Below are 16,521 nucleotides of genomic sequence, written 5' to 3'. Positions count from 1 at the left end.
GTCAGGAGGATGACATCAAATAAAAAAAAGAAAGAATGGAGGTAAGAGGGTTATTTGTTTGAGGATTAGGTAAGTAGCAAGATGATATGTCCCCACTACATGAGAGTGGGGACAAATTTTGCATTAATTCTTGAGATGCAAAATTTGTATTACCAATGAATTTAAATGAGAATGACTGGCCCATCTGGACCGGATCGGAACAAAAACACCCCTACTAGGTATTAGCATCTACACCAAACAAAGAATGATAGGCGGCAAATTTGGGCCCAGAAGCCCAAACCCATCTCTCCTCATTATGCATTAGACCTAGATTTACTTGAAATTCATAATCAATCGAAGCCGTCCAATCAATTGAATTTCTGTGGTTGACCAAAACCTAATAGTCCAGATTGATGACAAGTTAAAACGTTTCTCAGTAACTCAGTATTGAGTTGACTATCGAGTCGAGTTAACCCCTGACAAGGCACCGCTTAGGTGCTTATCGCCTATAAATACGGAAGGCATCCGTTCAAGGAGAGAGAGACGGAGGGCGAAAGCGAAAGCGAAACCTGGAGAGAATAAAAAGTTGAGAAGCCAAACTTTGATTCTGATGAACCAAAAAGCTTTGAATCGCATTTAACTCGACGGACCAAACGAAGAAGAAGAGTTAAGAGTTAAGAAGCAGCTTCTCAGAAACCCTAACGCCCCCTACCCTCCCCGATCGTCATCGTCTTCGTCGTGGTATTCAAAGATTGAGAATAAAAGTCGGAGGAAGAGGAGGGAGGGATCATCGACTGTGAATCTGCATGGACGAGGGGAGACGGTTATAAGGGGGGGGGGGGAGCGAAGGATTCGCTGCGAGTTCAGAAGACGAGCAGACTATAGCAACATGTCTGCCATAGTGTGTGGCAAGAGATCTTTCTTTGAGGACCTGCCAACAACGACCCCTGTTTCTTCTTCTAAGAGAATCCGTTGCTCCTCTTCTACTTCTCCGATTAGATTCTCTCCCCCTAGACCCATCTCTGCTGCCTTGTCGTCGTCTCCTTCGTCGGCCGATTCTACGCCTTTGCTCAATCATCTCAGAGCTATTTTCCCTGGCATGGATGATCAGGTTGCTTATTTGTTTAATCTCTATCTTTCTTTGTTCAATTTTCTTTTTGAATGTCAGTTCTGATTGCTCGGGGTTTGTAGCTTTTTATTTTATTTGATTTATTTTTTATTGCGTTCGTTCCGGCGTTAGATTATTTTCGAGGAAAAAAAGAGCCTTATAAGGTCTTTTCAATGTTTAAAGTTTAAATTTTTTCGTATGAATTGCTGATGACGAAAAAAGGGTTTTCCCCCAGTATGATAGAAATGATAGAAAATATTTATATATATTTTTTGAAATCCAATAAAAATGTTTTTTTTTTTTTTTTTGCAATTTTCCTCCTGCTTGGCTGCTTCTACTTGTATTTAGATTTCCTGAGGAACAAAATTGGTGCTTATGATCTTTTTAAACCTCTGTTTAGACATGATGCGCTAATATTTCCAGGGTTCTGAGGTTTGTCATGCTCTTCTGATAATTATCCCGTAGAAATGAATTTAATTAAGAGAGTTATTGAGGGAAAACAATTCTGGAGACATTAAGAGCCTTTGGAAGCCTGTTTGCTTCGCGATGGCTTTATGTGGGTGATGGCGCTTGAAAGTTAACTCGTCTTTTTAGCTTTTATTCAGGAAAGTGGTGAAGCTGTAATTAGTGAATAGTTTCTGGGTGTACTTTGTTTTTGTGCCCACAACTCTTTGTTGCATCTCTATTTTTAATCTAATGAATCAATTTTGTGTTGCTGATAAAAAAAAGTGGTGAAGCGGGGGGGTGCTTTCTCCAATGATGGCAATGGCATGATGCCCTGCGAGGAAATACAACCAGTGGATCACCTCATTATCAAGTGATTGGTCGCTAGGCTAGGGAGTAGCAAATTAGAGTTGGTTCTGTAAATATACTTGTTCTCTTCTTGTTTATTGCTTTGGTTGTCCAATTGCAATGGACTATATCTTGGAATTGTGGTATATCTTTCAGAAATGTTAACTTCTCTTATTATCTATGAGTCACTTGAAGATGAGAACGGATTGAAGGTTTGAAGTTTAATATTCTGGTGCCTTTTGTATTTGGGGGGAGGGGGATGTGGTGTTTCTTAATGGTTCTTGCTTTAGAGGGGTCCAATGTTTGTTAGATGTTGTAGCATCAAGAGGGTTAAGAAGAACTAATATTGTCTTCCTCTTTACTCTTTCAAATAAGTTTGATCTCTCTCTCTTCTCAAGAAGATTCATGAAGTTAAGTTTTGATGATTTCCGACTTGGCAGCTGGAGCTTCTTTGTGATTGGGGATGGCTCAATTTATTTATTTATTTATTTATTTTTGTTTTGTGATTCGATTCCTGTAGTTGAGGTAACTAGGTAGCGCTTTGTTATTTTGGCCTGCAAGGTGAGTAGATGTTTAGGTGAAAAAGTGGATATATAATTTATCAAAAAAAGTGGATATATAGTTGTATACTTATTTTACGAATATGCTTTATAAAAAAGGCATGCATATAACCATGTATAAACATTATGGAATTTCTTGTTAATTATAAACTATTAAACTACAACTTAAATTAATAAATGATGAGATGTCAACTTACTCTGTTTTTTTTTTCATAAATAATGACAAGGTTTTTTTAATAATCTTTCCAGTTTAAAGGAAAGCACATTATTATAGACATAAGAACTATGAACATCAAGCTTTTTCCTTACATTCACTCTTATTGGCTGGAAATGGGTTACACATACTCGCATCAATACATGAACATGGTGTAATTAAGTATTTCCCTCCATTAAGATGCTTACATCCACAATATACTTGTAGTTGGTTGCCTAATTGAAAGGGCTCCAAAATGCCTAGGCAATTACATATTAGATACCTAAATGATTCTTCAACTGCACTGATTAGATTTAGCTTTGTTATGCTAAATATACTGAACCTTCTCAATGTTTTGAAATTTCTCAATCTTCATGGTGATGAATTAATGATAATAACAGCAATTATGTTCTAAGTATTTTCTTGCCTTTCATCTAGCTGTTAATCTCTTGAGAAAAAAAATTCTGGTGGTTTAATCCTTTAAGATCTTTTGGTAGACAAATATTGTTTTTGAATGTTGTCGTTTTGTGAGAAAAGGGATATGCCCCTGTAGTTTGGAAAATGTGAGATAATTACAAGGGTGATATCACTTTTCTCAAGGCTTTCTCTGTGTTAGGTGGCATGATTTAGTTCTTCTTTTCTTTCTTTGAAAATAGAATTGTCATAAACTCATGGAGAGAATATATGACATGCGAATTTACTGTGCTAGTCTGCAAATATTTGGGTGCTTGGTTTGAATAACTAATCATTTAATATCCATTTACAGCTTCTTGAAAAAGCACTGGAGCAATGTGGAAATGATCTAGATTCTGCTATCAGGAGTCTGCATGAACTTTGTTTAGAGTCCGGGGATGGCAATTTGGGTGCTGCTGCTGAGCCTGATGGAAATATTGAAAATGCTCAATTATCACCACAAGGTATGCAAATGATAGTTTGGTCTAATTAAGTAGCTCAATTGAACATAATTTTTTGATTGTAGGCTTTTCTTCTACATAAATATTTTACACTTCCCTGCTGGATATTGGTTTTTGGTTTGTAACAATCAAGTGTGAGGAGACTTTGACATTTATTTGCCTATTTAGCCCCATTTTGTGCTTATATGGAAAACATAAGTTTTTCTTAATGGGGTTTTTATCAAGTTAGGAAGAACAAGAAAATTTTCACCCTAATTGTACGATGATGGATTCATTGAGTTCATTTGTTGTTGTTATGGTTTTCAGTTGAACTATTTTGATTTTGTGGCCCTTTTGTTTCTAACTTTCAATTGATTTTTATCATCCGTGATCTGAAGGAATTTGACCAAGCACGTAAAATTCCCATTAAGATCTTGTTTTGCAATTGTTATCTGGTGGCTATTTTTCCACCTACATGTTTTTAATTTAGTTTCAAATGAGAAAAGGAATGTCTCATATTTGAGGTGCTACTTCGATAAGAAACTTCTAGTGATTTTTTCAACATATTAATTACTATGTTACTCAAATGTGGTGAGGATATGGTATTGGATACAAAATTTATACTTGAAGTTGAAGTATCTGACATGATGACACACACTTGTACAGGTATCCAGGTATCATAGGTTATTTACTAAAAAAATATGATGTCTGATATCCTAGCAATGCAAGATATCATTAAATTAATCAGCATGCCTCAGTCTCCCATTCAAATTTGTGCATTGAAAGTTTCAGAGCCAGATGAAGAAACTATAGAAAACAATGCTAATCAATATATTTCTGTCTAAATAGTATCTTTGTAAGGCGTGTTTAACAATATGCATATTTGCCAGGATTACAGAAGGATCTTTATGGGAAGCTTTGAGATAAACCTTGTTTACAATCCTTAACCTGTTTAGTTCTCATATCATCTGTGTGGTGGTTAGATGATTGTATATCCAGAATACTTGAGTAAATTGATTCTCCATGATCTGGTTAATGAAAGAAGTTGATGTGTCTAAACTATATCCAGAAGAATCTTTATGGGAAATCTTGAGATAAACCTTGTTAACAATCCTTAACCTGTTTAGTCCTCATCTAGGAAGTGCTTAGATGATGATTGTATATCCAGAGTACTTGAGTAAATTCATTCTAACTTGATCTGGTTAATAAAAAAAAAATCATATTAAAAGTTGATGTTAACTATTAAATCATGGTAATTCAACTTGCAATTGATCAGGAGTATTTGTTCTCAACTTGGGAATCCTTTAAGGTATGGACACTTATACTGACCTGCATCTTATATAATGACCAAGAACCAAGGTGAATGGTTGTCCTACTCCAAGAGTATTTGAGAGAGGAACGTCTTATAGGAAGAGTTAGACTCCAAGAAATATAATCTAGTAGTCGAGTTAAAATCTGCAAACATAAGGATTTTGGTGACCTAGGTTTTTTGGAGATTGAAACTGATGAGATGAGCTTCTTCTTCAAAGTGCCTTTATATATTAGAACCAGATCATTTAATGCATTCACTGTTTAGGATTTGCATCTTTTTACTTTTGACTGAGGAATGATAAAATTTAGCAGGTGTATTGAGTACTGCTGAAGATATTGTATCTTCTGAGGAGCCACTGCCTTCAAACAACCTCCTAATGGATGGCGCTGAGTGGGTGGAGCTGTTTGTTAAAGAAATGATGAGTGCTTCTAATATAGATGATGCCCGGGCCCGGGCCTCTAGAGTGCTTGAGGTTTTGGAGAAGAATATATATGCCCGTGTGGGTTCTGAGGCAGTACAAAGTTTTCAAAAGGTAGTTATTTGTCGTGTCCATACCTTTCAAAACTTTGCTGTTAAATGCTTTACTTTATTTTCCAAGGCATAGTACTTATATAGTGTGCCGTTGTTAGGAAAATATGATGGTGAAGGAACAGATGGAAGTATTGATTCGAGAGAACAACATTCTCAAGCGAGCAGTGGCTATCCAGCATGAACGTCAGAAAGAGTTTGATGATCGAAACCAGGAGTTGCAGCATCTGAAGCAGCTGGTGTGTCAGTGCCAGGAGCAGTTAAAGACGCTTGAGGTCAGGATATTCAATCAAATTAGAATGACTATCTTGGAATTTTATGATTTATAGTTCCTCCAGAAGTCATGAATCAAATACAAGAGAGGCTGGTCATAGGTCTTCTATTTGGGACAACTTGTAGACCAGCCAATGGTCAAGGATCAAAATATCTGCGTTGGTGGTAATGGTGACCCATGACCACCAACGCCAGATCGGAGGGTTTTTAAAGTTAGGGATGATAGAAGGCATCTCTCTCATGCTTGATAAAAACAAGAAAAAATAAAAAAAAAAGCAATAGTATTAATTCGATATTTTGTTCCATGCCCATGACTCCATTACATGGGTGTTCTGCGTTTCTTTCCTGACTTGTCACATCAAATATCTACTTAAACCTGGATTTGGTCCAATCCCATCCTGTCCAATGCGAGTCCATTACAAATGGACCTGGTCCAATCCAGTCCAATGAATATTTTGTACCATTTTGGACCGGTCCAGTTCAATGTCTGAGACTGAATCGTCCAATCTGTTCAAATTCATGTTAATTTAGATTGGTTCCAACTTAAACCTGGTCCATTGACACCTGTGTTCTTATCTTTCTATCAATGAATCAGATATTGGCTCAAACCAATATAAATTCATTAGGGACGGACTAGGTCCAATCCAATGTCTTATTGGTTCAAACCAAAACGGGTCCATTGACACCCCTACTCACAAGCCTTTTAAGAGAATTCCAAAGGTGGAAGGGGGAAAATGTTCCCCCTTACTGCATTCTTGCATTTTCATATGTGTGCATGTTCCTGGCTACCTTTATTGCTGATTTCTGACATCAGGGTTGTTTCCTTGTCATTGCAGATAAATAACTATGCGTTGACAATGCATCTGAGGCAGGCTCAGCAGAGCAGTTCCATTCCAGGGCGTTTCCATCCCGACGTATTTTAATAAAGAAATAGAAACTGGAAGAATTCCGGTTCCTAATTTTAGTTAACGTTTTATTGTTTGGGAAAGGATCAAGTGTGTGAATATTCATTTGTATTAAAAAAAAGGCGTAGTGGTCATTGCTAATTGATGCTGCTTTTAGGTTTTATGTGAAGGCAGGTTATAAAAAGTTCATATTTTTACATTCTCAATTGGATTTTAGCTTTGTATAAAAAGTTTTTTTTTTGGGTAAAAAACAAAGAAAATGAAGGAAAATACAATGTCAACACACAATAATAGAAAGGGTCATTTACTAAAATAATTCTTATAGTTTTATGGATTTATTAACATTTATTTTATAATTAAAATTTTATTAAAATATGACTTATAATTTATAATGGATTTAATCAATTTTTCATTAAATGATAGTAAAAATGACATTGTTGACTTTAATATTTAATATATTTTTTATAATACAAAAATAATAATATTTAATTTTAATTAAGTTTATTCATCAAATTGATCAATTTGATCAACTTGACTTTACTTGGTTTTCTAGTATTTTAGGTTGGTTTTGGTTAAAAAAGTTCCCAATTTGACCAAGTTGGATCAATTTCACTTTGGCCATTTGTAAATCAATTAAAATCGAATGACCTATCCATGGATATATATTAATATTTTATATTTTAAATATAATTTTTAATATGGAAAAGTGAGAATTTTTTCATATTTTTTAGTTTAAAAGGTTGTATATCAAAAATCTAATTTTTAAATATATTTTTTAATAATTACATTATAATTTTTAAAATTTAATTTAATTTTTACGTTTAAATCTTTTGAACTGATTGACCAAACCAAACAATCGATCCAAATTGATACAATTTGAGTGGGTCGATTTTCACAAAAGGTCAGTCGGTTTCAATTGACCAACTCCTTAACCCGACCATGTTAATTTGGTTGGCCAACGACCAAACTAAATCAACTCATGAACATTTATAATTTCATCTAAATTAATAGTCTCATATTTTGATAAATAGTAATTGTTTAATCTCCAATAATTATTGAAAATTTATAACGAAAATACATAATAATTGAAAATATATTGATAATGAAAAAATACAATAAATACTAAAAATATATTAATTTAGCCAATAAATTGTATAATCTCAAATAACAGTTTAATCTCTAATAAATATTAATCAATTTAAAATTTTCAATAATAGTAATTTAATCTCCAATTATTATTGACAGTTTTCTGTTAGATAACAAAATAAAATAAATTTATACATAATCATTGAAAATACACTTATCACAAAAAACAATAAATAAGTACTAAAATAAAATAAATATAGATTAAGAGTTTAAAATTATTATTGATAGATATTACTTTTTTGAATGCTATTTTCTCGAATGATGACTTCATATAAGTGAAATTAGTTATTTATAACATTATGTAAAAATATTAAATTTTTATTTAAATACTTAAATAATATTTAAAGTATTTAAAATTTAAAATATTAATTATTTATTGAAATTAATTATCCATAAAATCATAATTTACACTATTATTACATAATTTCTTATTAATTTTGCAATATATTAAAATATTATTAATTTCAATATTATGTTATAAATATTTTTCTACTTTGAAAAAAATTTCAAAATTTATTACATGTTTTTTTTTTAATTTTAACTATTTAAAATATAGTTATGATAAATATTTAGTTATTTAAATATTTAAATGATCTATAAATATTTTAATTTTTTTTATTTTAATTTTATTTATTTAAAGCTATTACATATTATTAAACAGTTGAATAACATTTAAATTGATAATCTAGAAAAACATAATTTAAAGTTGTTAGTACATTATTTCGTGATATATTTTGTAGCAATATAAAATTATTATTTTTTATATTTTAAATAAATATTTTAAATTTATTATATAGTTTTATAGAATATTTAAATAATTATTAAATTTTTAATCAAAACTTTCTCTAGATACATATATAGATAAAAATTAGGGGAGAGTATAAATAGGAATTATAGATAATTTAGGAGAGAAACTCTACTAAATTAGACATAATTTTGGAGATAAATAGGAATTAGAAATAATTTAGAAGATAAATGGGAATTAGAGATAATTTTGGAGAAAGTGGGGATGGTAGTTTAGGAGAAATTTTAAGAGAAGAGATTATTTAGATTATTGAGAAGGTGCATCTCATTGGTTGTTTTGAAAATGACATCGAATAAAAAAATAAAAAAAATCAAAAAAGGAGAAAATTTCCTGATCGTTTTGTTTTAATATATATACTAGCAGGGACACATTCGGTGAACGGGATTTATTAAGAGAAAGGTAAATAATAGAAAGGGTCATATATGAAAATAACCCTTATACTTTCATGGATTTACTAAAATCTACCATATAGTTAGCATTTTACTAAAACACCACTTATAATTTGCAATGGATTTAATCAATCTTCCATTAGATGACAATGGAAAATGATAATGTTGACCCTATTGTTCATTTAAATAAATTTAAGCAAAAGAAAATATAAATATTTTTGCCCTTAATAAGACACGGGCAACCACTCTATTGGCTATATTTGGTCAATTTTGTTTTTTATACACAAAAGTGTTAAGGCTATTTTTGGAATAAAAAGTCATGGGCCTAATGGCAAAACAAAAACTCTTTAATGAAATGTTGATTAAGTAAATAAGTTGTAAAATATATGGGATGTTTTAGTAAAATGAAAACTGTAAGGTATGTTTAAGTAAATATGTAAAACTACAAGGTGTGTGGAAATGGCAACGGGGTGAGGATCATATTCCCCGTCCCTAACCCCGATTCTGAAATTAACCCCCATTCCCGATCCTCGATGGGGATGGGTTCCCTGTGGGGACCCAAATTCCCAAAATGTTTTCAAATAATAGTATTTTTTTAAATAAATTTATTTTTTAAATTATAAATAATGTTTTAAATATGTTTTGATATATAATATATAACGGGGACCTCAATCCCCATTCTCGACCTCGACCCCAACCTCGACCAAGGATTCCTATTAATCCTTGTCCCCACCCCCACCCAGCCAAAATAATCCCCATCCCCAGCCCCATCAGGTTGGGGAAGTCAGGTCCTCGTCGAGCATGGGGAAAATTGCCATCCCTAAAAGTGTGTTTTAATAATTGACCCAAATAGAAACACATGACAATATACTATTGTTTTATATTTTCTACTTTTTAAATAATTAATAATTATTCATATTTTATATACTACTTTTAATAAATTTTTTATAATTCAAAAATAACAACAATTAATTTCAGTTAGGTTTATTTATCAAACTAATGAAATCGACCAACCCGATTAACTCGACTCGAGTTTGTCAGTTTTCTAGTATTTTAAATTGGCTTTCGTTCAAAAACTTTCCAATTCAACCAAGTTGGATCAGTTTCATATTGGCCATTTGTAGACCGACCAAAATCAAACGACCTCACCGTGGATGTATATTAATATCATATATTTTAAATATAATTTTTAATATGGAAAAGTGGGAATTTTCCCATATTTCTTTTAAATAGACTGGCCAAACCAAAAAAGTCGACCCAAATCGATACAACTTGAGTGGGTCGGTTTTCACAAAAGATTAGTCGGTTTCAGCTGACCAACTCCCTAACCTAACTTGGTCAATTTGGTTGGCCAAATAGCCTACGACCAAACCGAACCAACTCATGAACATTCATTATTTCAATTAAATTAATAGTCTTATCTCTGAAAAATAACAATAGTTTAATCTCTGATAATTTTTGAAAAATTATAGCAAAAATACACAATTATTGAAAAATACAATAAGTACTAAAAATATATTAACTTAGTCAATAAATAGTATAATCTCAAATGATAGTTTAATCTCTAATAAATATTAATCAATAACTTATAACAAATATACAATAAATACAATAAGTACAATAATTATTGAAAGTTTTCTGTCAAATAACAAAACAAAATAAATTTATACATAATAATTGAAAATACATTTATCACAAAAGACAATAAATATTAATTTTAGTATATAATTATATAATAAATACATATTAAGAGTTTAAATTATTATTAATAAATATTGTTTTTTTGAAAGTTATTTTCTCAAATTATTACTTGATATAGGTGAAATTATTTATTTACAATATTATGTAAAAATATTAAATTGTTATGTTATAATTGTTTTTCTACTTTTTATATATATTTTTTAATTTATTACAAAATTTCTTTATTTTAACTATTTAAAATCTAGTTATGTTAAATGTTTTGTTACTTAAAATATTTAGTTATTTAAATACGTAAATAATATGTAAAATATTTAAATTTTAAAATATTAATTATTTATTGAATTTAATTATCCATAAAATCTTAATTTATACTATCATTACATAATATCATTATTAATTTTGCAATATATTAAATTGTTATTAATTTCAATATTATGTTATAATTATTTTTCTACTTTGAATAAACTTTTTAAATTTATTACATAATTTTGTTATTTTAACTATTTAAAATCTAATTATAATAAATATTTAGTTATTTAAATATTTAAATAATTTATAAAATATTTATTTTTTGTTATTTGATCTTTATTTATATAAAGCTATTACATATTATTAAATATTTAAAAAACATTTAAATTAATAATCTGGAAAAACATAATTGAAATTGTTAGTACATGATTTTGTGATATATTTTGTAAAAATATAAAATTATTTTTTGTGTTTTTAATAAATATTTTAAAGTTATTATATATATTTATTAGAATATTTAAATAATTAAATTTTTTAATCCAAACTTTCTTTAGATAGATATAGATAAAAAGTAGGGGAGAGGATAAATAGGAAAAAGATAATTTAGAAGAGAAACTCCCTACTAAATTAAAGATCATTTTGGAGATAAATAGGAATTAGGGATAATTTAGAAGATAAATAGGAATTAGAGATTGATGGTGGACAATCCGGTTGGTCTTAGCTGTCGGTAACCTTGCCTCTTACGGAGTCGAAGGTGCCTGAAACAAGGAAGAAATTGGAGATTTCTGGGGAGGAACCCGGTAGGAATACTCCGAAGCTCAAGTTAATACTCTTGAGAAGGCAAGGGAAAATAAGAGATTTCAAGACCAGAAAGCACAAATATCACATACCTCTTTCTCTGGAGAAGAAGGTCTTTTATAACCACCTGGTGCACTCACTCCCAAGTTTCTGCCAAGTCAGGTATAACTGCCTCTATGTGTGCGTGTGTGTGTGTGTGTGGGGGGGGGGGGGGGGGGCAGACATAACCGCCACTGTCCTCTCTGTCAGGGATGTCTCTGCCACAACTGAGATGGCGGTAGCAGGTGGCCGTTACGACGCGATTGCCATCTGTCAGATCCAAACCAATCAGGCGTGCTGCCTCAAGGTACGGTTTCACAGTTGTGTGACCTGGAGCTGAGGTGCCGGAGTGGTGCACGAGGTGAAGTTTTGAGTTCGAATGGGAGTATGTCCTATTGTCCTGAGGTGCCGGTATATGGTCCAGACTGACCCGAGGTGGGCTAGTTCGTGCTCTGCCCCTTGCGGGCTTCTCTGTTAACCTCGAGATTCTTAGGGAGAGCTCGGGTTTTACCTCCCAGGAAGTGTGGGTTCCTTTTGGGGGGCTCGAGCCTCTTCTTGGGGAATTTAGGAGCTAGGGCCTCTTCTTGGGATATGGCTGTGCTATGTCGCAGTGCCGAGCTGACGTTCCTGCCAGGTCACCCCGGTTTCTTCCACGTGTCGCACAACCAAGGGGTCGGGCCAAATCTACCTCCATCAGAGATAATTTTGGAGAAAGTGGGGAAGGTAGTTTAGAAGAAATTTTAGGAGAAGAGATTATTTAGGTCATGGTTTTTAAAACCGACCCAATGATCGAACCAGTCAGGGGTCCGGTTATCGGGTCGAATGATCTGACCATTTGAACCGAACGCTCAGCCCGTTCTGACAAAAAATAAAAAAAAAATCAAAAAAAGGAAAAACTGTCAAAACCGTTCGAACGATTAATGCCCAGTTCAGCAGTTCACTGACCAAAATCAATGGCTTTGGGTGGAAATCTGGTTTTTGGGAAAAACAGAACCGATCACCTAACCAGTTCCCAGTCCAACCATCCGGTCCGATCCAGTTTTCAAAACCATGATTTAGGTCATTGAGAAAGTACATCTCACTGGTTATTGAAAATTGAGATAGAATAAAAAAAAATGTTAACCGCTTTGTTTTAATTGGTTCTTTCTTTCTTGTAGATTTATAAATAATTTAATTTGAATAGGACTCTTATCATTATCTTTGTGACAACTTTACAGTTTACATGACAATGGGGCAGAGTAGATTAAAGTATGAGTAAAATTGAGTGCTCCTTCTGTGGGCCTGGCCGGACCGGGTGTCTAGTTCGCAGCTTCCATAATGTCTCTTCCAATTAGTTCAATGAATTCTAGCCCCAAATTGTAACGGTCTTCGTCTGTCGATTGATTTTGGACAAGGGTAGAAAGACTGAGATCCATTAACCCTTGGATCAAATGGATAGACTTTGAAAAATAAATGGCTGTTCTCTTGCATTAAATTGCTTGAAAAGAATAACTGGGCACATCTGGTGGTCATTAGATTGTTTGGTATGAAGCTCATACAAGTGCTCAAATATTAAAATCAATGCAACACCGAAAAGTTGAATAAACAATTCATCTTAGTCCTGGTCTTATGTTGTTTCGGCAATCATAAAATCAATCTTTCCATTGTAACTAGTTATAGATAAAAGCAGGACAAATTTTATATATAAAGAAAGTTGGAGATTTGAATTGTTAATGCATGTCAATGAATAAAAAAAAAAAATTGCAACTAGTTGTGATGCTACTAGTACTAGTTCCAGCAGGATATAAATTCCGCCATTAATTCGCTCCAACCAGCCTACTTCTTGAAAAATTTATAGTTTTTTAGGTGATCAAATCGGTCCAAATATGCATAAAAACACATGATGTATTTCTCTGAAAAAGAAAATCTAACAAAAAGATGTTCTTACCGGCCGGAATGGAATCAAGAGAGAATATGGTAAGCGGTAAGAAAAAAGAATGTGATGAATTAATTTTTGGTGATGTATCAGTTTTTTGTATTATGTACATCGTCATTTTGTCTGCTTTCAAGTGGTCGATGACTCAGAGGCCAAAATGAACTTTTGCTGGATGAGGACCTGGATGCCGAGCTGATCAGGCCGAGCTAGGCAGGTTAGGTGCCGAACTGACTGGGCCGAGCTAGGCATGTTAGGTGACGAGCTGCCTGGTGGCAAGCTGGATTGATTGTTGAGCTTTGTAGTTCTTTAGAGACCTGCAAGGAAACAATGTCCGATGACCCTGGGTGGCTAACCCAGCGAGGTCGCTTCGATGCTTAAGTCATTACTATCATAGTAGACCGCAAGCTAAAAATCACAAAATATGAGAGCTAGAATATGATTACTTCCCCCCCCCCCCCATGTCATTGGGGTTGGTGCATTTATATAGGCATAGTTTGGCGTGGGCTTCACGCACCGCATCCAAGATTTTCGAAAGTCGTCTAAGTGGTTTGAGATTCCCTGAGACAATCGCTATGCACGTTGACCACCCTCCGGATCGTTCGGCACGTGAGCCAACTTCCAAGGTCGTGGAAGTGTTAAGATATACATGCCGAATTTATCGGCGAACATGTCTTGTAGGTCACTAGATTGGCTCCTATGCCAGGCCACCAGGTCACGCTAGGTCTAGCCCGCCAGTTCGCGCCTATGTCAGGCCGTCAAGTGGAACACCATCAACTTGGCTAAGGCAAATTGTTGCCTAAGTGGTTCCGGGTGTCACCTACTTGTTCTGAGGTGCCATGTGTTACAATATCATTGGAGTGCCAAATCCGCCCTCATCAAAATAGAAGGTAGAAGCAGAATCTTCATCAACGTTAAGACCTTTGAAGCATTTGTGGATTGGATGGAGTGATGGACACTAGTGCTGCTCCACAGAGGTTTCAAAGGCCTTAAACACTGATGAGACCGGCTGCATACATGCGTCATCTTCTTGCTCAGTCTACACTCGCCCCACTTCCTCATTCTGAGTTTGAGTTAGAGATGTCAATGGGTCGGATCTGGCTTGACCCAGAGTGTACCGGTCCCAACTCCCAACCCAATTAGTAATCAGCATAATATTTTTGACAAATTATTGTAATTTATTTAGGTTCATATTATTTAATATTTTGAAGTAATTATCATCCTAAGTTCTACTAATTTCTGGTAATTTCTACTATATAATAATTTATGTAATTCTTGGTAAATATAATATTTTATGGAAATTAGTGGTTATTTTTGGCTAAGTTCTACTAAATTCTGGTAATTTCTATTATACTAATTTATGATAGTTCTTGGTCAATATATACTTATTTTTTATACTTATTATATGATAGTTTATTGGTCAATTAGTGGAAATTATCCATATTATATAATTTCTACTAATTTCTGGTAATTTCTATTATATACTAATTTCTTGGTAAATATATACTAATATATTATATTTATTATATGATAGTTTATTGGTAAATTATAGTAATTTATCAATTTTATGTAATTTAGTGGCTATTTTGGACATTTCTACTAATTTATGATAAATTTTGGCAAATCATTTTAATTATTTAGGATTATAATATATGAAAATTTCAAGTAATTATCATCCTAAAGTCTTCTAATTTGTGATAATTTCTTTTGATTTATTTTTAGTAAATTTTTTTATAAATATTGGTAGTTTATGTCTAATAATGGTAATTTCTTTTAATTTATATTTGATAATTTTTATAATTATTTGGCAATTGTTATTGTTACATTATTTGACAATTTTAGGTATAACAATTATCAATTTTCAAAAAAAAAAAAAAAATCAAATAGCGATATTTTTAACTTACAATATGTAACAATCTTCAAAGCACAAAATCTATAAATATAAACCAAAGCAATTCAAGGTTCAAAGTATCGCACATATCGGCCCGTATGGCCAATATGTATCGTGTCAATGACTTCCCGATACACCCCTACAGGGGTTATTTCGGGTCAGCCACTGGTTCAAAGGGTAACTAGGCCTTGAACCAACCCCTCTGAACTGATTTCCAAAAAATAAGTAAAACATAAAAAAAGCACCAACACAGGGCGTATCGGCCCGTATGGCCAATACATATCGTGTCAATGGCTTCCCAATACACCCCTACAGAGGTTATTTCGGGTCAGCCACTGGTTCAAAGGGTAACCAGGCCTTGAACCAACCCCTCTGAACCGATTTCCAAAAAATAAGTAAAACATAAAAAAAGCACCAACAAAGGGTGTATCGGCCCGTGTCGATATTTAGAACATTGAAGCAATTCATTAAGCTAAATGCAAATAGCATTTTTAACTAACATTATGTAACAATCTTCAAAGCACAAAACCCAAAAATTTAAACCAAAGAAATTCAACAACACTATTTTTGCTGATTTTTGTTAACATTATTTATTAAATATTTAATTATTAACAACATTTATCAATACTAGTAAATAATTATACTATTTTATTAAATAGTTAGTAATGATAGTTTTAATAATATTATTTATTTATTTTTAACGTAACAGTAATTATTAAATTTATGAATATGATTTCTTAACAATATTAATTAAATTAATAATTACCAATATTAAATTAAATTAAGTATTTATCAGTATTAGTCAGTAATTATAATATTTTATTAAATAATCAATAACAATACTTTTAATAACATTTTTAATTATTTTTAATATAATAATAGTTACTAAATTTATTAACAGTATTTAATTATAACAGTATTAATAATTTTAATTTAAAGTAAAGTTAAAGTAAATATCTATTTATTAACAATATTTATAATAACAGTAATTATTAATTATATTAACTAATTATATATTTATTAAATTACAGTAATAATCAGTAACTAT

The 16,521-nt window shown here is 32.3% G+C and overlaps 1 protein-coding gene across 2 annotated transcripts; it reads left to right on the top strand.

Annotated features, from left to right (window-relative positions):
* The first annotated feature begins 513 nt into the window (after window positions 1-513).
* LOC148869455 (uncharacterized) lies at window positions 514-6,749 on the top strand. Of its 2 annotated transcripts, none has more exons than XM_088971560.1 (5): window positions 514-1,090; window positions 3,399-3,549; window positions 5,149-5,369; window positions 5,467-5,640; window positions 6,475-6,749. In XM_088971560.1, exons 1-5 carry the CDS (start codon window positions 869-871, stop codon window positions 6,559-6,561), a joined length of 855 nt encoding a protein of 284 aa, XP_088827686.1. In that variant the 5' UTR covers window positions 514-868; the 3' UTR covers window positions 6,562-6,749. The 2 variants fall into 2 exon arrangements, with proteins under 2 accessions (XP_088827686.1, XP_088827685.1); XM_088971559.1 differs by having other exon boundaries at window positions 5,146-5,369.
* Window positions 6,750-16,521: the final 9,772 nt, after the last annotated feature.

This window comes from Nelumbo lutea, chromosome 2 (assembly GCF_056320005.1).
Source record: "Nelumbo lutea isolate HS-2025 chromosome 2, American lotus-T2T, whole genome shotgun sequence".
NCBI classification, from domain to species: Eukaryota; Viridiplantae; Streptophyta; class Magnoliopsida; order Proteales; family Nelumbonaceae; genus Nelumbo; species Nelumbo lutea.
This window is presented reverse-complemented; position numbering and strand designations above follow the sequence as displayed.

Excerpts from the sequence above, each read along its gene's own strand:
- LOC148869455 (XM_088971559.1), top strand. The coding sequence starts at position 869 with ATGTCTGCCATAGTGTGTGGCAAGAGATCTTTCTTTGAGGACCTGCCA. Across the intron at positions 5,370-5,466 it reads CAGTACAAAGTTTTCAAAAG|GAAAATATGATGGTGAAGGA; the intron begins GTAGTTATTTGT and ends TGCCGTTGTTAG. Across the intron at positions 5,641-6,474 it reads AGCAGTTAAAGACGCTTGAG|ATAAATAACTATGCGTTGAC; the intron begins GTCAGGATATTC and ends TTGTCATTGCAG.